This window comes from Citrus sinensis, chromosome 2 (assembly GCF_022201045.2).
Source record: "Citrus sinensis cultivar Valencia sweet orange chromosome 2, DVS_A1.0, whole genome shotgun sequence".
Taxonomy (NCBI): Eukaryota; Viridiplantae; Streptophyta; class Magnoliopsida; order Sapindales; family Rutaceae; genus Citrus; species Citrus sinensis.
In genome coordinates this window covers 30177688-30198569 of record NC_068557.1, presented here as the reverse complement: position 1 = coordinate 30198569, position 20882 = coordinate 30177688, and the positions used below count along the sequence as shown (strand labels likewise).

The following is a 20882-nucleotide window of genomic DNA, read 5'->3' as shown; positions in this document are numbered from 1 at the left end:
AAATGACCGCCCCATTGTTTAATAATAGTCCACAGAGAAGTTCAGATTCTTCCAGCGGTTACGACAAAAACGGCCCCCACTTGGGTCACAAAGAGCAACAGTTCGATATTTTTGAAGTAGGGAGTGTTGCCACAAATCCTCTTAAAATCTTTTTTTTTTTTTTTATGTATATAATTATATTTAAGAATAAATAGAAATTATACTAACCTCACCTTTTTTTCAGTCTCTTTCTTTAATCTATTTTTTCTAAATAAAATCTGCGTATATAACCAAAACTCAATCATGTTGCAATACTAAGAATGTCTTCCATCAATTGTTAAATTCTCATATAGTTAGTGAACTTGAAGTCTATGCTCAGGTTGAAATATTTGCCGTAGTTCAAGAATAAACCAATAAAGCTGCCTCTACTTCCCTTACGACTCAAAACTAATTGAATCATATTTGCTTCTCTTTCTCTCTCTCTTTTTTTTTTTTTTTCCAATCTCATATATATAATTGATTTGCACGAATTTAAAACATTATTATTTTTTTCTTACTTTTTCATATTGATTATTTTTATTTTATGAAAGTTAGTGTTTTAAATTGTGTAGAGAGATAATGTTTGAAAAAGAGGTTAGTTATTAAATAGAATATAATTTAAAAAAGGGGTTTAACATGATTTTCGAGAGGTGCCAATGTTCAACTCTATTTATTATTATTACATTAACTCACGCAATCATTTAGACATCAATGAAAGAATTACATTGCCTAATTGTCAAAAACTTTATTTAATATTGAAGTTATGGTATAATATTAAAATATTTAGTAAGAACTAACAATTATAACTTGAAAGTTAAGGTTTTATTTGATATTGAGGTTGAATAGTTATAAAATTACGACACCCAAACCTTATTTGATATCGAGATACTAGAGCTTTTAGATCTTAGTTGTCGTAAAAAAAAATTGTCACAATGAAACAAAAAATGAATAATATATAGTACATATGCCTTTTTAATGAGGGAGCCTTTATGTTAGATTTAATATAACATACACTTATTTATATTAATAATAAATAATGTGAGACTTATTTATTATCTATGTGAGAGGTGTAAGTTACATATAACTTAACACTTATCTTTTAATGATAATTTTAATTAAAAAAATAACATATTATATGATTTTGATCGTATAAGCCTCAAAAAAAAAAAACCATGGGCTCCACAAGTCAGTATCAGAGTCCACGTCCCCCATCTTGATGGACCCCACGTCACTGCTCAAAATAGGACATAGGTTTCAAAATCAAGTGCACATTCGTAAAAGCACCCCGCGGACTCTAGCAGTGGATCCGGAAGAGTAAAAAGATCAGATATTAATTTGCGGGGCCCGCTTTACTGAGTCTTCATCCTTATCCATCTATTCACCAATTTCCACACTCGATTATTAGCTAATCGCTATGTCCACTCCAACCATACTACAACATCTGTCACACTCGAGACACCCCAAAAAACAAATAGAAATTGGGAAGTAGAAAAAATCGCATCTGGAAGATTCAATTATAGATATTATCAATTACCAACTTGTCTATATAAACAAACAATAGAGGAAGTAGCCGATCTCACTGAAGAAGAGGTTAAAGATTTAGAAACTAGCAGCTAAATTGTAAATTTAAAGATGCTAGAGAAGCTTTGGGACGATGTTGTGGCAGGGCCTCAGCCTGATCGTGGCCTTGGCAGGCTGAGGAAAATCACCACAACACCCTTAGCAGTCAAAGGTAGTTTTTTTTTTTTTTCTTCTTAAAAATATCTCATTTATTGTTATATTTCAGTATCTTCTTCTCCAAAGATTATGAAAAAATATATATAAGTTTTTTTTCTCAGTTTTTTAATTATGTGTGATTCTTATTGTTATTGGGTAGAGGGTGGTGAGGCGGAGTCGTCGTCGGGCAAGTTCCAGAGGTCTCTGTCAATGCCAGCGAGTCCAGGGGCACCGTCGACGCCAGTGACGCCGACGACGCCGCTGTCGGCGCGTAAGGACAACGTGTGGAGGAGCGTGTTTCACCCCGGTAGCAACCTTGCTACTAGGGGTATCGGTGCAGAGGTCTTTGACAAGCCCACACATCCTAACTCTCCCACTGTTTATGACTGGTAAGTACGTGCGTGTGTCCTCACTCACTCGCTCGCTCGCTCACTCGCTCTTCACTAGCATAGATGCTGCATGCTTGTTCTAACTTATTATTCTTTCTTTAGACCCTTATCAGTTGAACGCAAAGGCAACTTGTACTCTATCTATATATGTTTAATCATGTTCGGTTGCTGATAAATATATATATTTATTTATTAATTTGTTCTCTTTTTCTCCCCCCCCCCCCCCTTTTTTTAAAACTGAATTAATTCCCCGATCAGAAAAAAAACCGCAGCTTATTATATTCATGTGTGCGTGTGTGTGTGTTTTAAAAAGAAAAATGATGAAACCAAATCGATGGAGCATCAACTCAAACATCTCTGTTTTTGTTTTGTTTTTTTTGTCGTTCTTACTGGCTTCTCTCAGCAACCAAATAAAGGCTAAGAGGAAGGAGGAAAACGTGGCACTCTGTCTCATGGGCGCGTTGAAATAGATCTTTGTCTTATTCAGTAATGATCACTCAATTCACACTCTTTTGTGAATCCCTGCCAGTTCTTCCTTAGTTAAAGCCAAATGATGTAATAAATAATATATTTTGTATTATGTAGTGATCATGGATAAGATTAGATCGTACTATAGCTAGGGCTGTTGGATCTGTTTATTTTGCGGTGGATGATTAAAGTAGTAATTTAACTATATTGATTATCCTTAATTATTATTATTATTATTATTATTATTATTATTATTATTATTAGATGGATCTGATCCGTGATCGGGGCGTCGTGTTTTTGGATCGGGAGTTGATGTTGCTCTGAATTGGTTTTTGTGATTTTGCAGGCTTTACAGTGGGGAGACTAGGAGCAAGCATCATCACTGAGTGGATGATACGCTCCAGCGATGTAAATGAATGTGATGGGTCACCAACTCACCGGATGAGTTGCCTGTAGTCTGTAGATAGTGTCGTTTCGTTTTGGATTTCGCAACGTGTCCTTGTCGTTTTGTTAATGCTATTTGTATTACGTGTCCTTCCTATCTAAAGTTTGGTTTTAAAATGCTGCTGACTAAAAGTAAACTAAAGACTGTGATGTTTTTATATCATATAATTTAATAATTGTATGTGATGTGAGGATTGCTAAGCTGTGGGCGGAGATGAAAGGTTGCTGGTTTTTGGGTTTAGGACATGTTTTTGATTGTCATTTTGTAAGAGCCAAGATCATCCCTTCGTGGACGGTCGTGATGAGCATATATGTTTTATTATTAATAAATAAGTTGCTTCTCTGAATGTTTAACGCTTGTCGATTAAATGGAGTTGCTGTGCTATGGTTCTGATGATTTTTTTTTTGTTTGCGATGAAGTTCGAATTATGTTCTCCGTTAGACTAGATAATTGAATATATATATATATATATATTGAAATTTTTTTGTTTGCGATGAAGTTCGAATTATGTTCTTAGTTAGACTAGGTAATTGAAATATATATATATATATATATATATATATATATATATATATATATATATATATATATAGGGAGGGGTTAAGTCTACGTAATTTACGTCTCACTTACAGTTACAATATTTATGGTGGGGTTGGATATTGTATAATATTTATGGTGGGATTAGATAGAGGGGGACGCAAGTTATGAGCTACAGTGTTTTTATGGTGGGGGTTTAGTGATATATATATATATATATATATATATATATATATATGAATGTTAAGCTACGTTTAACTTAATCACACCACACATATAATAACAGTAACACATTGATGGGACTTGTTATTATTGCTGTGTGTGGCTTAAATTATGCAATAATTTATATATATATATATATATATATATATATATATATATATATATATAAATGGAGGTGGTAAACTTTGCAGTCTTTGCTCTATGTTTGTGTGTTGAATATTGACGAAAGAGAGAAGCAGCTCACTAAATATGACGTCGTTATGGATAGGATTAATGGATTGATGCGAACGCGCTGGACCATTTAGCAGCTAGCCTAGCTAGGTATGGGTATGATTAGAAGACAAACACCTTAGGAATGATAAAAGAGATAATAATTGTCACCAGCCATGTTCTAAAGTGGCCGCGTAATGTAAAAATAATAGAGGGCGATTGTTGGTACCACATATTAAAGGCGATAATGAATGGGGGGTCATTCCAAGCTATCCTGTATGTCTTGACCTGGTCCAAGCAAATTATTGCATCAATGTATACCTTGATTCTTGAAATATTCTTTTAATTGACTGTTTAAAGTTTTTACGTAAACAATCACATAAGAGAGTCAGCAGTGACAAAAAAGTTCAAAATTTCGGAACAATAAGGGCAAAAGCAAACAGTCCGATCCCTTTCTCCCAGTGCTATAGGTGTCCAACAAAGACTATGAAAACAGTTATGCGTAGAATCCGCCGCGCCTTTTTATAGTCGAACAGGTGGTGAAGAAGTTTGATGAAAAAAAAAAAAAAAAAGAGAGAGAGAAAGAGAGAATAAAAAGAGCACACAGTTGGAGGAGATCGAGATTTTATAGCCAAGTTTTTTGGAATTAAATGAATTAAAAAAATTACTTAATAAAAGGTCTTTTAAATAAATGCATTAGGAAAAAAAGAGAACAAATCTCAAAGTGTTAAATATTATAGAAGCCAGGTGACACTAAATTTCCAGAATGTCAGCAAGAACTCAGCTACCATGGATCCAAATCCTTATCCAAGACCAACAAGTAGAGGAAAGACTGCTTTCAATTGATCAGAATTAAGAAATAAGAACAGAGCTTTACTTTGTGTCATCAGGAAAACCACTGATGAATTTAAAGTGCATATTGTATGGTGCGACAATTATAATCACATTGTTAGAAACAATTGGTCTGTTCACATCCAGCTACAAGAAGTCACTGGAATGGCCACTATTTTCCTAATTCTAAACTGCTGATTCTCCATCCTAGAACTATACCGAACAATGTGTCGTAGAGCATGGAAGCTATAAGAATTGAAACCTACCTGTGATCCCTATTTGAGTATGATTGTATACACTATCACTCTATAAATATATGACGAAACAACTTGTTTAAGCAAGCAGTAATATTTCATCATTCATCTCAGTTCAACAAAATTTTCTGATATGCCAAAAGCTGCAAATATGAATAACATGATTAAAAAAATTAGTCAGATATTCAAAGTATGAATCAATGAGCAAGAATGAATTAAAAAACTATGTTGCTTGCCATGCTTTGTTGTTAATTGAAGTGTGTGCATGAATCTACCTATTGATGTTGGTATTAGGAAAATATATCTCACCAGGAAGCCATGTCCCAAATTTTGAGTTTGAAGTCCTGTCAAAGTTTCTTGTTCATTTAAAACTTGCAGCTTATCTTTGCAAGGATCTATCATCAGAGAGTTAGAAGAGGATGGGAGGTTGATTTTGGAATGCAACTCTTTAACCAAGTATATTTCAATTTCACTGGCTTGCAGTGCAGTCTGGTGAGCAACATACTGCAGAAACCAGGCAAAGAAAAACCAATTTCAGCGATGAAAACCGAATAAATCTAATTGTAACTAGACGTTATCTAACAATAAAAAGGACTTGGGATGAAACAAGAGTCACCTGGCATAAGTGCCTAACAGACAGTGTAGGCCTGCAGCACAGGTATGGCTGCTGCAAACCTGGGATTCTTTGTTCATCCAAAGAAACAAGCACGAGGTGCATATCCAACTGAAATAAAGAGGAGTGATCATTGACCCAATCACGTTGGTGAAGAGTGAAGGAAGCCAAAGAACTAAGATTCTAAGAAACAATGACGAATGATGATCTCATGAATTTGGTGCTCATAAAGAAGCTGTGAACTATATTTGCATTGAGAAAAAAAAAAGAAAAAAGAAGTTTTGGATTCAGTTCAGATAATTTTGGAAGCCACATATGAAAATCATGATTTTTTATCACAAGAGTAGCAACAGTATCATAAACCAAAAAAAAAAAAGCAACCTTACCTGGTCATCCTTTTCCTCCAAACTTTGGAGATAATCAACCAACTTAGAGAGGCGGTTATTTCGGGCATTCTTACCATTGCTACCACTCACACTGCCGTGTCGTGTATGAGATCGAATACCACCTTTGCCCCAGGCAAGCCGTTCCGAAGGACCAATCAGCCCAACAGATGCACCCATGGATTCTCTATGTACCTCAGAGTCATTTTCATCACCACCTCCATCAGTACCAGCAGCTGCTGAAGAAGACTGAGAAAACCGAGCTCCATACCATCTTTTTCGTCTTTTTGGTCTGACTTCCGTCGACCTTTCATCAGCAGAAGATGAATCTTTGCCAGCATCCCCATTTGCATCATCATTCTCATCAGACCCCTGAAGTTCAGTCATTCGATAGTTTCTTCTCCCCCTCAAAGGAGTATCCCGATAGCGACCATGTGATCTTCGCAATGCTGATGTGCTTTTAGGTGTCCGTTTTCTGCCCAGAGCTTCTGTTTGTCGCTGGAAAGTTTGCGCAATGGAAGCTTGGATCTGTTTGAATAATCCAAAATGGACAATTTTGATCACTTACAAGACATTATATTTTTCATCCAAAGCCATATGCAAAAGTAATAGACTTAGATAGGCTAAGGGTATGCATACAAAAATGAAGGCATGCATTATTCAAACTCAAGGCTTTACTGTTATGAAAGTTTAAAAGTTAATGGTGGTGCCAACAACTCACAGAAACAAACAGATTATTTCACCATTTAGCCTGTTTTGCTTTCTTACTCTATTGTATAACATAGCACACGAGATAGGAGCTAAGAAAGTTAAAAGGTGAGCTTACAAATTCAACAAACAGATAAAATCCATTCTTCACTGAGCTAAAAGGGAAAGGAAAAACAGGATTGGAGATTTGTAGGGAAACTCATAAGCAAACTTGTAGTGTATCACCTGCTTGTTGCGAGCTGCCTCCTCATCTTGGAAAGCCAATTCCTAAATCAGGTGAAAACATGAATGCTTGAATTTCAATTAAAAAAGAGATCAGATTCTAAATTGAGAAGCACTAAATAAGCTAAATGATACCTCTTCCTCATATTTGTCAATATCTGGATATAAAGCTGCAATCAGGGCATCATAGTTTAGATCATCTCTCAAAGAGCGGCGACTAGCACAATGTGTGCGGCAGGCGGGACACTCATTGTTCCTGCAGTGAATTGTCATTTAAATTTTCAAGAAAGACGTTCTTAACTTACATGTCAGATTTTTTTGAAGTGAATTTAGTCAGATCATCCATTCCAATATCAAACTAGGAAATTTGAATCCAATGATGCTACAAGTAAATAAAAAGAAAAGAGATACTTTAAACATACCCCAGCCTCATAGCTTTGTCGATGCATTCCCTGCAGAAGCGATGCAGGCATTCCATCACTGTTCTTGTTTTGCGAATGATCCCTGTAGAAACAAAATGGAAAACCAATAATAATTCTGCAAAAGTCAAGCATCAACAAAAAGCAGAAGATGTCATGTAATTTATAACAGTAATCAGCACCCATATAAGTTAAAATCTTGGAGTTGCATTAGAGCATCTCGCCAACCTCGTGCTTCAAAATAACCAACAAACTATTGAAGTAAGATTAATTCCAACTTTATTCTTTTGAGGGGAAAAAAATTAATCAAAATGGAAGATATATGAGTTTTTTCCTTCACTTGCTGGAAAATAACATCTCTCCTGTAACAAGCTGCGAACATAGAGCTATACAGCCAGCAAGTTGAAGTTGAAGTTTATATTTAAGGGTTTCTCAATAAAATGGCAATGCTTCCCAAAACACATATCTGGCAGTTGATGCTTACACCTTATAAATTGCTCAAATGGTTGAAACATATAAATATATAGGTTTCATATAAGCCAGCAAATTCAGCAGATTCACATTATATGCCTCAGCTTAAGGGCTGTGCCACTGTAGAAAGATGTCTCTGTCAACTTGTATGCAACAAAAAGGATGAAAACATCGCAACACAACATTACAGAAAATTCAACTCAACACTAAGATAGAAATTTGTAGGTTTATCGATTAATTATGTTGCATTCTGGAACTATTGAACAACATTCCTTGGTAATGTATAACACTGTACGAAAAGCTTGCTTACCCAAAATGATGCATAGGACAGTATTTGTCAATGTTCTCATATAATATATGCAGACTATGATGCTTGCTCAAATAGTCAGATATAATCTATTGGAATGTAGAAGTAAACATGTGTAACAAAGTATTCCAAAATCTTACCCAAACAGATTGGACACTGTACTTCCTTGCGTATATCAGACAATTTTACTATAACAAACCTGCAAACATTTACCAATACAAAAATGTTATGTCACAACACCAATCGTTAATATGAGACTCTAGGACATAGCAAGAATATGGTTTTGTTACATTGAAATTTTTAGACAATGAAACCTGGCTGCTGCTAATTCTATTTTGTGCATAACCTTATCTAATGTGAGAGTACTATGCTCTTAAAGGTATAAACCTCCCAAAGCAAACATAAGAAAGGTGTTCAACAAAGTCTGTCAAATACACAAGAGTTCTATCTGGAAACATACATCATGAAGCAATTTATTGAACATTCTTATGGATAACAACATGGAAATAATAGTTAATTGTGGTGTTTAAACAAGGAACTTGACAAGCCCATTATCCTGATGATCGAACTACAGTAGTCATTTGATATTCAATATTTGGAGCTTCCAGCAAACCCCTTACTTTAGCAAAAGGTGTAATTGGACCTATTCTAACAAGCACTGGTCTGTCACACGCATATGCAAGGGAAAGAAAAGCACATTGCAGCCCAAAATGACTGTATAATACAACTATGACCACGTGTGTTAAAATACCAAGAGATATCTGAAGTCAGAATTTTTCAAATCATCTATTCTATTGCAAGCATCCAGACAAAAAACTATAATATAACATAAAATATGCATCAATTTCAAGGAAATTAATTAATGAAGATATTCCAATAAACTGATCGTCTATCCACATTCGCCTGACTAGCACCACCGTTTAACATTTAGCAGATATTTCTCCACAGAAGGAAATGATGGGCAAGGAATAATTTTAGACTTATGCTTGTTATTCACCCTATGTTTACTAAAATGTAAGTGGAGTGTGAATGCAAGAGGCACTGGAATGTCGATGGCAACTAACTCTACAAAACCATCTCAATTACTGCATGAGAATATCAATTGACTTTCAAATCCAGTTTCCAGCCAACACCTCACATGCAGAGAGGGAAAATGCTAATACGATATTGCATCTTAGTTGCGTTGAACAACTCTGGGAAAACAATAAAACACTGGGAAAATTACATCTTAAAACATGCAAGCAGATCAACTGGCCTGTCATTGGACAGATATCATGATATAATAATTATGTGACCCTGATTGAGCTACTCTGTAAACCACCTCCTCCATCCATAACTGTGCTTAAATTGATCCACAAGAACTTCAAAAACAAAAGGAAAACCCCGAATCCCGGACATCATAGGCAACCCAGTGATCAACCCATGCAAATTTAACCACATAATTCCCATTTTAAGTAACAACTGTAACCATAATTAACTCTAAACGAAAGCACAGGCACAAGCTAAAGACTAAACTCTGTGAACGGGAGGGCACACGGACACATTTTGCAACGAAAGAAATGCCGAACTGACAAGACCATTTCTTGAACGTGGCTGTAAAAGCAAGAAACAGATAGTAACACGAAACACAAGACAAAACAAGGCATGCAAATCGCAGAGTCAAACACCTGCAATATGAGGAAAATAATTAACCAAACAACACACTATAACAAACATACTCGTCTTTCTCTCCGTCACCGGACGAACGGCTTCGATCAGATTCTGCAAAAAATGAAAAAAAAAAAGCAAAAAACAAGCAATCAAAACCCAAAACGAAATGCACACGCAGTTCACAAATAAATAATCAAGCAGTACGTACCGTTACCGTCCACGTCAGCAGCAGCAGCAGGAGTAGAATCCTGAGGAGGCTGCTGCTCTTCAAGGTTGTTACTGTGGTCGCGTTGCAGAGTATCATCACCATCATCATCGAGAACAGCCTCAACGACCTCTGACGGGGTAATAATAATGTGATTATTATTATTATTATTAGTGGTGGCGTTCTCATAAGAGCGCTTCTGTGCTGGCATTGCTTCCACTTTCTTGTTTCTTATTCAACGACACAGAGAAAATAATAAGCGATCTTTGGGTTGGCAAGAGAGATCAATGAAGGTGGTGAATATCTTGCTCTTGCTTGACCTTTATTTCTTTCTTCTTTTTTTTTTTTTTTTTTTTTTTCAGTGTTAGAAATTGAGAGAGAAGAGAGAGGCGGATGTGTAGCCCCGTGCTTTACTATTTGTTTTTCTTTAATATCTTGCTTTACTATTTGTTTTTCTTTTTAATTTTCTTTTAAGGTATAATTACTGTATACGCTCATGCCAATTCGATGGCTAAGTTTTTATATTTGTCTTTCAAGTTTACGTTAATGGTTGTTGAATATGGACTAATAACCTGATCACACGTGGCTAAGAAAATCAACTAGGTGAAGTCAGTTCATTTGATCGAATGAAATATAGTTCTCAAAGGTTAGAAGATAAATTCTATTAAAAAAAAAAAGACAATTTCGATAAATATGCCTAATATCATGGGATATAATTAAAACCTATGTTTTAGTAGTTAGAGTCATTAGAAAAAAAAAACAAAATATCTTCTTTTTGCCATGAATAAAGAGTCAATAAGAATAAAAATTCTTTAAACAAAACAATAAGAGAAGCTCCCGTCAGCTGTCTTTTACTATCTCTTAAAAAATAACAAGACCATAACACTACGAGACTGTCACATGCTCAGTTATGGAGGCTAAAAGTAAGTTAAAGATTTTCTTAACTTCAAAGCTCATAGATGTCATGATAAGGACAAAAGGTGAAAATATTAAAATAAACTTACTTGTGAAGATTAAAAAAATGAAAATTTGCTAGTGTCTATAATTAACAAAATATCCTTAAGAACATGTATATAAGCTTCATATATTTAATTTTGAAGAAGCTATCTCTCTTTTTTTGCTTTATTCAACTCTTTGAAACCTTTTTTTTCGGATATGATCTCTTAAGAGGTTACTTCATCTCCTTTTACCTACATAGAAAATTTTGGCTATCTCATTTCTAAAAAAAGCTTCTTCTTTATTCTTTTTTTTTTAGAAAACTCTCTAATCTTCACAAACCCATATCTTTTTCATGTTATTACTCATCATAAACAACCTAGAATAAGGTTTTGTTGATATTATGAAGTAAATTATGTAATACTTCACATATATGGTGGATTGGAGATTATTACTCCTATAAACGTAGGCCAAAAGGTCAAATTACATAAAATCTTATATGTTCTTTATTATTTATACTTATTTCTGATTTTGATGCTTATATCGCATTTCATATATAAGCTCAACTAAGTTATTCTACGAGTTCCACTAAGGTCCCCAAATAAGCTCTATAGAGCTATTTTCCATTTGTTGAGCTATCTTAAGCTCCTCATGACAACTCTTTAAATTAACTCCATGAAGCTCTTTATATTATTCTAAACTCAAAACACATAAGTTCATCTCCCTAAATCACCTAAGCTCGTTTCCAAGACCACTATAGCTATACCTCTTGCCCCGAATAGCAAAAAAATACATCTAAACCTAAAAGTCACCTAATTTTTTTCCTAAATATAAATTTTGTTTGTTTAAATCAGATTTGACCTTGATCCAATAAGAGCAATAACTTAATGGTTCCTAGTCGGATCCTAACGAATATTCAATTAAAACAATTAGTGTTTTTTTTTTTTTTGGGAAAAAATTATTGTTCCCTTTTGTAGTTAGTTAAACCAAATTAACTTTAACTGTTTTGCATGTCTTGAATGATTTTCTCATTTAATTAATTTTAGTCGTCTTCTATCTACTAGCACATTTTACCAACCACATTAATTGGCATCCACATGAAAGTTAGAATATTTTTTTCAATGTATGCAATTTGCTGGGAACTTATAAGGTGATCCACAATAAAAAAGTGTAATGAATAAAATCTATCTAAATAGTATATTTTATGGGTCTGGCTACTGATACCCAAATTTGTATCCATATACAAAGCAGTCGTTAGATTTTAAGTATTAAAATTCAGCGGCTATTGTTTTAAATGGGAAATTAACTCGGTTGCCAGTTATCGTCTTTGCCTATTCCTGTGAATGTGAGTAAGGATATCCACTAAATCATCAGTAGTTTTGATAAACCAGTGGTTTGTGCGAGGCAGCAAAAGGCAATGGCATAAATTCAGCTGTGTCCTAAAGTAAATAGAATGCGGGGGGTTAAACTAATAACGACAATCCAGGGAACATTAGATAGTGGGGAAAAATACAGATAAAATGTGAAGGTCAATTTCTATGAAGGGGTGCATAAAAATTTATCATTCTCATACCGTAAAAGGATTAATTTCTGAGTCGATTATGTTAGAACAATAAATTATTTGGTTAAAAACCATCACCTATAATTTAAGAACATTCATGTCGTATTATTAAGAATCAATAACAAATTACGTGGAAGCGTACCTGAATTCATAACGCTGAATTACTTTTTAGAGTTGTAATTTGCCTTTCATATAAACACGTTCTCCTAAAGAATCTTTTAATTTTCTATGTGCTCTCTCTCTCTCTCTCTCATTATGAGATGTCCAAAAAAATAGAAAAATACGCGTGTCCTAAGGACCATGATCACTTATATTGACAACTTTTCTTATTGTCTTTTATCCTTAAATATCTACACATTAAAGGTTCACACCCTATTAAATACATTAAATGTCATATTACCGAAAATCTTAGTAGATCACTTTTAATTGGGCTTAACCTTATATAACAGTTAACAACGCATAATTATTCATATATAAGCTCAACGTTAAATTAAGAATCCAACAATACTGTATTAAAAAATCTAACAAATCATTAAGAACTAAGAAAAACTACATATAACGGAGGGATCATTATGGAGATCCAAATTAGGCATTGGACATAGAATTCAAATTGTATGCTTTACTTAATAAGAGTGATACATATGTGATTAGAACTTATTCAGCTACTTGCACATATGTGAAATGTGTTAAAAATCCTTATCAGTTAGATAATGTTACCCCACTTAACGCGACTCTTTGAATTTATTCGTTAGTTTAGCAGTAATTTTATATTCAATTTAACTCTCAGTCAAATTCTTTGCTCAATATTATAAATTAGTTAATATTATGTTTATGATCCCCTCCATCATTACGGAACTTCATGGTTACGAATTCATGACTTGTTCGTTCTCTTGTAATTTTTATTTGCAAAACATTTCATACCGATACATCGAAAACATTTTGAAAAGTTAAATCAGAATGAGGTCAGATCTCTCTCAATATACATAATATTAATCTTTATATTTAATTTTTACGTGCATATAAATAGTGGTACGTAACAATAACTATTTTCTTATTCTAAGATTGCATTGAGTAACGGAACTTCGAACGATTGAATAGATTTTTGCTTTATTTACTTTTGAATTTCTTGCTTCTTGTAGCAATGTATCAAGTTTCTTGATTTTGTTTCGGAATTTATTGATGAGATTTTATGGAGTAATTACATGAGCTACTTTTCATTGCTGGTTAATTTATCGTGAAATTTCTATTAGCCTGTGCTCAAGTTTGTGAGGAGGAGAATGAAATCATAGAATGCTAATAATAACAAGATTAATCTGCATTGCCAGTTACCTCATATGTGGAGAATTAATGGGGAAATTGTCATTGTTGGATGTTGAAATTAGGATTGAGTTTATAAAAAAATAAAAATATATATCATGGGTTAGAATTTAAATATACTCATAAGGTTTATATCTGTTCTTTTAATTTAATTAGATTTATATCTGTTCTTTTATGTAATATTCTCCCGCAATTGAACTATTTAATATGAAACTAGCGTTTTATAAGGATATTAAATGGTTATGAAAAACATTACTCTTAAATAATGATTACTACTGACAAAACAAATGAAATACAATATTAAGAAGAGTAGGTCTTTAATTTTGACATCTCTATAAATTTTCTATAAAATTATTTTTTTAATTGAAATTACCCAATTAGTTAAAAAAAAAACAGGTTATTTCATTTATTGTTTTTAATAGAAATTCAGTCAAACACTTATATAAGTAGTTACCTAAATTAAAATGTCTTTTCATCCGCAAATTATGAATCCTCCCATCTTTAAATCCTAATTTATGATGTAATTAAGTTTTTTAATAAACTCAAAATAATTTCCAGACAATACGTAATCTAATTATTAAAAAGTATGTTTAAGATTTAATTAAGTTTTTTAATAAACTCACTTAATTTGAGATCAAAACATTGGGATGTTGGCAAAATAAGCCCAAATCATTATAGGATCATTATTCAAAAATAAAAATAAAAAATTACCGCGACTAAACCGAATTAAACGATATGCAACGACGTCGTTTTCATCGGGCCGCCTCGCAGCTCGCAAGCCTTGAAACATTTTCGTTTTAAAAGCTAGCTTGTTCTTGCTCTGTAGCAATAAATTTCATTTCAATCCAACTTCATAAGGCGATCGAACAAATAGTTCCATATGGGCTTGCCAGAAATGGCCGAATTTTCGCGGAATTTCGGCGTCTTGGTCAGAGTTCAAGGCCCTGTAAGTCGCTCTTATTAGTTAGTTCACATGTTTCTTTCGTTTCATCTTCTATGGTGCCTGAATTGTAGTTGTCTTTTTTTCAAAATTTATTTATTTGCATTTTCTTAAATTTTTAGGACCCGAAAGGGCTTAAGATGAGAAGACACGCTTTCCATCAATACAAGTCAGTCAGCTTGTTTCTTCGGTTTCATCAGCACGAACAGAGTTGCATTTTATTTCATTATTCCAATTTATTTTATTTATTTATCGAATTTTCTGTTTCTGGGTAAGTTTAGTTCTGGCAAGACGACGCTTTCAGCTTCTGGGATGTTACTGCCTCTTAGCTTTTTTGATACTAAGGTTGCTGAGCGTAATTGGGGCGTTAATGGTTTAATTGTGACTGTTGCTTCTGTTGTTGAGCCCTTTTTGTTACCTCAATACCGAGACAAGGATACTAGCGAGGTAGAAGCTACAGCTTTGTGGTTGTTTTTCACTTTGATCTGAGGTTTGGTCTTTAGAGTAATTGGAACATTTTTGGTTTTTGTTATTTTCTGCAGGGCCAGCCTGAGTTGATTTCTGGTTCTCAGATTGATTTCTTGGTAGAGGTATAAGATGACATGGAGTTGTTTATTTGGTTGAAATGGTAGTTTTCTGGAAGTGAATTTTTGTAGGATTTTGACGGAATGTGTTCGTGTGTTTTAATTTATAGGGCAAGTTGAGGTCAGAGAAAGAACATGAGGATGTGGATAAAGGATCCCCTGAATGGGTTACAGCACAACTTATGATGTTGGTGGGTACTTAATGTTTGTTAAATGGATGCTAAAGAGCCTTATAAGCTAGTATTAGCATGTTAGCATGTTAGCATGTTTGATTGATTATCGTGTTAATTTTGGTAACACATGTTACAATAAGTTGCTCATATTACAATACTTCAATTTCAACTGCATTGAAGTTGGAAATTTCAACTGTATCCAAGTTGCATATAATGCTTTCCACCAATGGTACTGGACATAGTAAGTTGAGTTGTCTTGAGAGTTTATTACTATTTCTTAAAGAACTGCTCTTGACGATATGTTAATTCCTGAAGGTTGACATCCCTGTATCTTCACTTGCTCTCCAATCACTTATGGAAGCTTCATCAGGCTTACCGGAGCATGAATGGGAGGTCGGGTGGTCCCTGGCCCCATATAATAACAGTTCCCAGCCTTTAATGGGTGTTGTTAAGACTTCGGTTAGTATTACTTAAGGTTTTTTTTTATTTCACTCATCAAATGCTCTTCTTATATTATTTTGGGTATTCTGGGTGTAACCACGCTCTTCTATTTTTCTTTTTTGAATTTTAAACATTGATTGGTAATTGGTTTAATAAGAAGTTAAGAGGTGCTTATGTCTGAATTTCTTCCCTTTTTGTTTTTTGTTGCTTATAGCCAAAATTAAATGTTTGAGAGTTTATGCGTGGTGATCTGCAAATAATCGCGCTGCAGAGACCCAGCTTAATTTGAGAGGATTTAGTTATATGAACAACTATTACACAAAGGAGTTTGACAAGCAAGGGGTCGGTCCAATATCCATAGGGTGTTGAATCATCAAGCAGTTAAAGTTTTTCCCTTCTTTTTCTCCTTTTTCAAGTTATCACTCATTTTCCTTCCTTGGTGGCCATGGGAAAATGATTTGATTTGGGAAAAAAAAAATTGAAATTGTACCTTGTGAAATTAACTCAAAGAGTTTAAGATATACTTACCTATTGTCAATAAAGAACAAATTGTTTGAAGATCATATCTGAAGCAGTATTTTTTTCTTTTTTTGGGTAATGCTGCCAAAAAACAATGGAGCTTGTTCTGATGTTAATATATGTTGTATATTACGTGACACTGATTTTAAATTAATCTCCTCAGATTGAGAGCAACAAAATATCTTTGATGGAGAGCCATAGGCCATTTGCAATGGAGGAATCAAGCAATCTAAGTCTTATGAGCAAGTCGACTTCAAGAGTTGCTATCCTTGGAGTTTCCTCATATTTAAAAGTGAAGTTTCTTTTCAGTTGTCAATTCTTGCTTTTCTAAGCAGTGTACTTTTTGGTGATAACTCATAATAACAGATGAAATCCTGTAATATTGTTGTGCTGATATAATTTAGTTTGCAAACTTGAGCCAGATGTTAACATTGTGTGTTATTATGTCTTAGGATTTGCCAAACATTGCCCTAACACCCTTGAATAAAAGGGGAGATCTCCTTCTAGCCGTGGGTTCTCCTTTTGGTGTCCTCTCGCCCATGCACTTCTTTAACAGGTTGGGTTTCTTTGCTGTGAGTTTCTTTTATGTTTGAATTTCTTGTTTGTTTCAGGACATAGTTCACCTTGTGAAACACTTTTTGTGAAATATTGGATTTGATTATACATTTAAATTTACTGAAGGTTTTCCCCATTTCTCTATCTTCCTTGTGTATCCTCTTATCCCCTACCTTAGTTGAATAAATTACTTTTGCTTAAGCAGAGGACAAAATCATCAAAATATCACGAAGTCCATGGTTCGCAAAGTCTGTAAAAGAAAGATTTCACTTGTGTTTTCGTGTTTGTTCGATTAAGAGAAAATCTTAATTGTTTAGTTACGTTTCCAATTATACGAGTCATTAGCATATTTAAATTGATGTGCTGGCTTGTACCAGTGTCTCTATGGGGTCTGTTGCCAACTGCTATCCTCCTAGGTCAACTACCAGATCATTGCTGATGGCTGATATTCGGTGTCTTCCTGGTGAGACATTTCTCTATTATGTTTTCTGTGGTTCTTTTGATGTCAGTAAATTTTGATTTTATGTTCTGGTTATTTTTTTAGGAATGGAAGGTGGTCCAGTTTTTGGTGAACACGCGCATTTTGTTGGTATCTTGATCCGACCATTGAGGCAAAAGAGCGGTGCTGAAATTCAGGTAATTTGCAAAGATCCGTTTCTCATTTATTGTTGTAACTATCTCATAGTTTTTGCATTATACACAACTATAGCCTTGGGTAACAGCTGGTGATTCCGTGGGAAGCCATTGCAACTGCTTGCAGTGACTTACTGCTGAAGGAGCCCCAAAATGCAGAAAAAGAGATCCATATTAACAAGGGAAACTTGAATGCTGTAGGGAACTCATTATTATTTAACAGCCATATCTTAAATGGGGCCTGCTGTTATAAGTATGAGCATGTTGATTCTCGTTGCCGGTCTCCACTACCAATTCAGAAGGCATTGGCTTCTGTATGTCTTATTACAATCGACGATGGTGTATGGGCATCTGGTGTTCTGCTCAATGATCGAGGCCTGATACTCACAAATGCTCACCTGTTAGAACCTTGGAGATTTGGTAAAACAACTGTAAGTGGTTGGAGAAATGGAGTTTCCTTTCAACCTGAAGATTCTGCATCTTCTGGGCATACTGGAGTTGATCAGTACCAAAAGAGTCAGACTTTGCCGCCAAAGATGCCAAAGATTGTGGATTCTTCTGTAGATGAACATAGGGCATATAAGTTGAGTTCATTTTCCAGAGGCCACAGAAAAATACGTGTCCGTCTAGACCACCTGGATCCTTGGATTTGGTGTGATGCTAAAATAGTGTATGTTTGTAAGGGACCTTTGGATGTTTCCCTTCTGCAGCTTGGGTATATTCCAGATCAGCTTTGCCCTATTGATGCTGATTTTGGTCAGCCGTCTTTAGGATCAGCTGCCTACGTCATTGGACATGGGCTATTTGGTCCAAGATGTGGTAAATAACTTCGTCATTTATCAGTTTTGGCTGTGCTTTGCACTTTACTGTAATTGAGATTCTTGTGCTTTCAAATTCTGCAGGCCTTTCCCCCTCTGTTAGCTCTGGGGTGGTAGCAAAAGTAGTAAAAGCAAATTTGCCATCTTATGGTCAATCCACTCTTCAAAGGAATTCAGCATATCCAGTTATGCTTGAGACAACGGCTGCTGTCCATCCGGGTGGTAGTGGTGGTGCTGTTGTCAATCTGGATGGTCATATGATTGGACTTGTTACAAGGTACTTCAAATTAAGTTGTCTGAAAATGAGCAAGTTTATGTTGGTTGCCAAGTTGTTGGCTCAACTATCTTTTTTATTTTTTATTTTTTTGATAGGAAACAAAGAAACTAGTATTAGTGAGAGCAATACTTACAAAACATGAACAAGAAGTCCACAAATAAAGAACCTAAAAGACTAATGAAAGTTGGGCAACGAAAACAAAAACCAAAAACATAGAATTAAGCCAACACCCCTTCCTAGTTTAGATGAATGGAAATTCCTTAGTAACTGGTCCAAAGAGAAGCTAATAATCGCACTCTTTCCCACAAAAAGATGACATCTTCCTCTGAATCTTCAAAAATCCTTCTATTCTTTCAAGCCAAATCACTCAGAAAGTGGCCATAACTGGACATTGCCACAGCAGTATAGCTTTTTCACCTCTCCCAAAAGCATGAATAAACTCTGAAAGCATTGAAATACTAGAAGCTGGCATCACCCAAGAGATTTTAGCTGCCTGAGACAATCTATGCCACAGCTGGACAGCAGTTTGACAATACAAAAACAAATGATCCGCACTTTTGCCATTTCTCTTGCACATGATACATGAAGATGGAGACAAACGCACATTAGGATTCTGCCTTTGAATAATGTCACCAGTATTAGGTTTACCAAGGGCCAACAACCAAGCAAAAAGTTGAACTTTTCTTGGGACTATCTCTTTGATTGCCCTTCCCCAGACTTGAGAATGTTTTGGAAAAGAATCCTCTCCTTTTCTTTTCTTCCTTTTTTCCTTCACAAATATCATCTGGTTTGGATTTGTATTAGGAAATCCTTTTGTTTTTCCCATGAATTGAAATGCCTGGAAGCCTCCTTTTTATTGTTCTATGGTTTTATGTGATTCGTGGTTAGTGATTATATGTGAAGTTTTAGTGGAGAGATAAGAAACAAAGTTGTTTGAAGCTCTTAGATCTCTCAAACTGAAATCTGTTCTACTTGGCCACGAATTTGGCATGAGGCTATTTATGTGACAGAGGAACTGTGATATCGATCATAATTTCATAGACTATGTTGGGTGGGTGTGACGTTCTTCGAACATTACAAATTGTGATTGTTGAGGAGAAATTTTGAAAATATTAGTTTCGATGGTTGATTAAGCTTTTCGGTGCTTACGGATTGAACTGTATTTAATGATACGTATTCTTGATCCAGTAATGCAAGGCATGGTGGTGGGACAGTTATTCCACATCTGAACTTCAGCATTCCATGTGCTGTTTTGAGACCCATCTTCGAGTTTGCAAGAGGTTAGGAATCTAAAGAATTGCTTTGACACTTACATTCATGATGAGATGATCTAGCTCAAATTATCATTTCATTAAGTAATTACATCCTGAAATACAGTAGGCACCAAGAACTGTCTTTTGAGTAACATCAACTCCATCCCGAGGTTTATATTATTTTTGCTGAAGGTAGAGAGATTTTTGCAAACTCTGAAGTATCCTTTTGACTTGAACAGATATGCAGGAGGTTTCTCTTCTTCGTAAACTTGATGAACCAAACAAACACCTTGCATCAGTATGGGCGTTGATGCCACCATTATCTCCAAAGCAAGGTCCTAGTTTACCCGATCTGCCGCAGGCGGCGTTGGAAGATAACATTGAAGGGAAGGGTTCCCGGTTTGCTAAATTTATAGCTGAAAGACGAGAGGTTCTAAAACATTCAACTCAAGTTGGAAATGCAGAAAGGGTTTCTGGAGAAATCTTTCGCAGCAAGTTATGACCACCGGGCAGCGGTCTTGCTCCAAATAAAATTTTGTTCCGTAACCCGATGAAACGGTGAGCTGCACCTGCCTGATCCCATTTCACAGATTGCTGTTTGCTAGAATAACGGAAGCAGTTCGTGGTAGAGAGCTTTCCTGGTGGTATTGTGTCTTTGCAGTTGTATCCTGGTAGAAGATAATTGTAACATCAACATTGTATCATATATGTGCTGAAAATTACTGATTTGTTCCGTATTCCTGCATCTGGTTATACAATAGAAGAGTGATTTATGAACATGATCGCAATTCGCAGAACGGCCAAGAA

At 34.9% G+C, this 20882-nt stretch overlaps 3 protein-coding genes across 7 annotated transcripts; 2 read left to right on the top strand and 1 right to left on the bottom strand.

The window, feature by feature from the left end:
* Nucleotides 1–1441: 1441 nt before the first annotated feature.
* On the top strand, nt 1442–3382 carry LOC102616437 (dormancy-associated protein 1). 2 transcript variants are annotated; one of them, XM_006467694.4, is made up of 4 exons: nt 1565–1750; nt 1895–2123; nt 2527–2609; nt 2938–3382. In XM_006467694.4, exons 1-3 carry the CDS (start codon nt 1651–1653, stop codon nt 2591–2593), a joined length of 396 nt encoding a protein of 131 aa, XP_006467757.1. In that variant the 5' UTR covers nt 1565–1650; the 3' UTR covers nt 2594–2609; nt 2938–3382. The 2 variants fall into 2 exon arrangements, with proteins under 2 accessions (XP_006467758.1, XP_006467757.1); XM_006467695.4 differs by lacking the exon at nt 2527–2609 and having other exon boundaries at nt 1442–1750.
* A 1444-nt stretch (nt 3383–4826) lies between these two features.
* LOC102616925 (putative E3 ubiquitin-protein ligase RING1a) lies at nt 4827–10501 on the bottom strand. 2 transcript variants are annotated; one of them, XM_006467697.4, is made up of 10 exons: nt 10072–10498; nt 9932–9974; nt 8354–8412; nt 7439–7520; nt 7152–7272; nt 7020–7061; nt 6090–6614; nt 5707–5814; nt 5400–5594; nt 4827–5233 (listed from the first exon to the last, which is right to left on the bottom strand). In XM_006467697.4, the coding sequence occupies exons 1-10, from the start codon at nt 10277–10279 to the stop codon at nt 5201–5203; spliced, it is 1416 nt and encodes a 471-aa protein (XP_006467760.1). In that variant the 5' UTR covers nt 10280–10498; the 3' UTR covers nt 4827–5200. The 2 variants fall into 2 exon arrangements, with proteins under 2 accessions (XP_006467760.1, XP_052290093.1); XM_052434133.1 differs by lacking the exon at nt 4827–5233 and having other exon boundaries at nt 5240–5594; nt 10072–10501.
* A 4164-nt stretch (nt 10502–14665) lies between these two features.
* On the top strand, nt 14666–20852 carry LOC102617430 (glyoxysomal processing protease, glyoxysomal). Of its 3 annotated transcripts, XM_006467698.4 has the most exons (14): nt 14667–14828; nt 14945–14991; nt 15104–15269; nt 15365–15412; nt 15517–15597; nt 15895–16038; nt 16703–16831; nt 16992–17095; nt 17472–17557; nt 17639–17730; nt 17817–18546; nt 18630–18822; nt 20011–20102; nt 20315–20852. In XM_006467698.4, exons 1-14 carry the CDS (start codon nt 14763–14765, stop codon nt 20575–20577), a joined length of 2241 nt encoding a protein of 746 aa, XP_006467761.1. In that variant the 5' UTR covers nt 14667–14762; the 3' UTR covers nt 20578–20852. The 3 variants fall into 3 exon arrangements, with proteins under 3 accessions (XP_006467762.1, XP_006467761.1, XP_024950865.1); XM_006467699.4 differs by lacking the exon at nt 20011–20102 and having other exon boundaries at nt 14666–14828; nt 20315–20492; XM_025095097.2 differs by lacking the exon at nt 14945–14991 and having other exon boundaries at nt 14671–14828.
* The last annotated feature ends 30 nt before the right edge of the window (nt 20853–20882 follow it).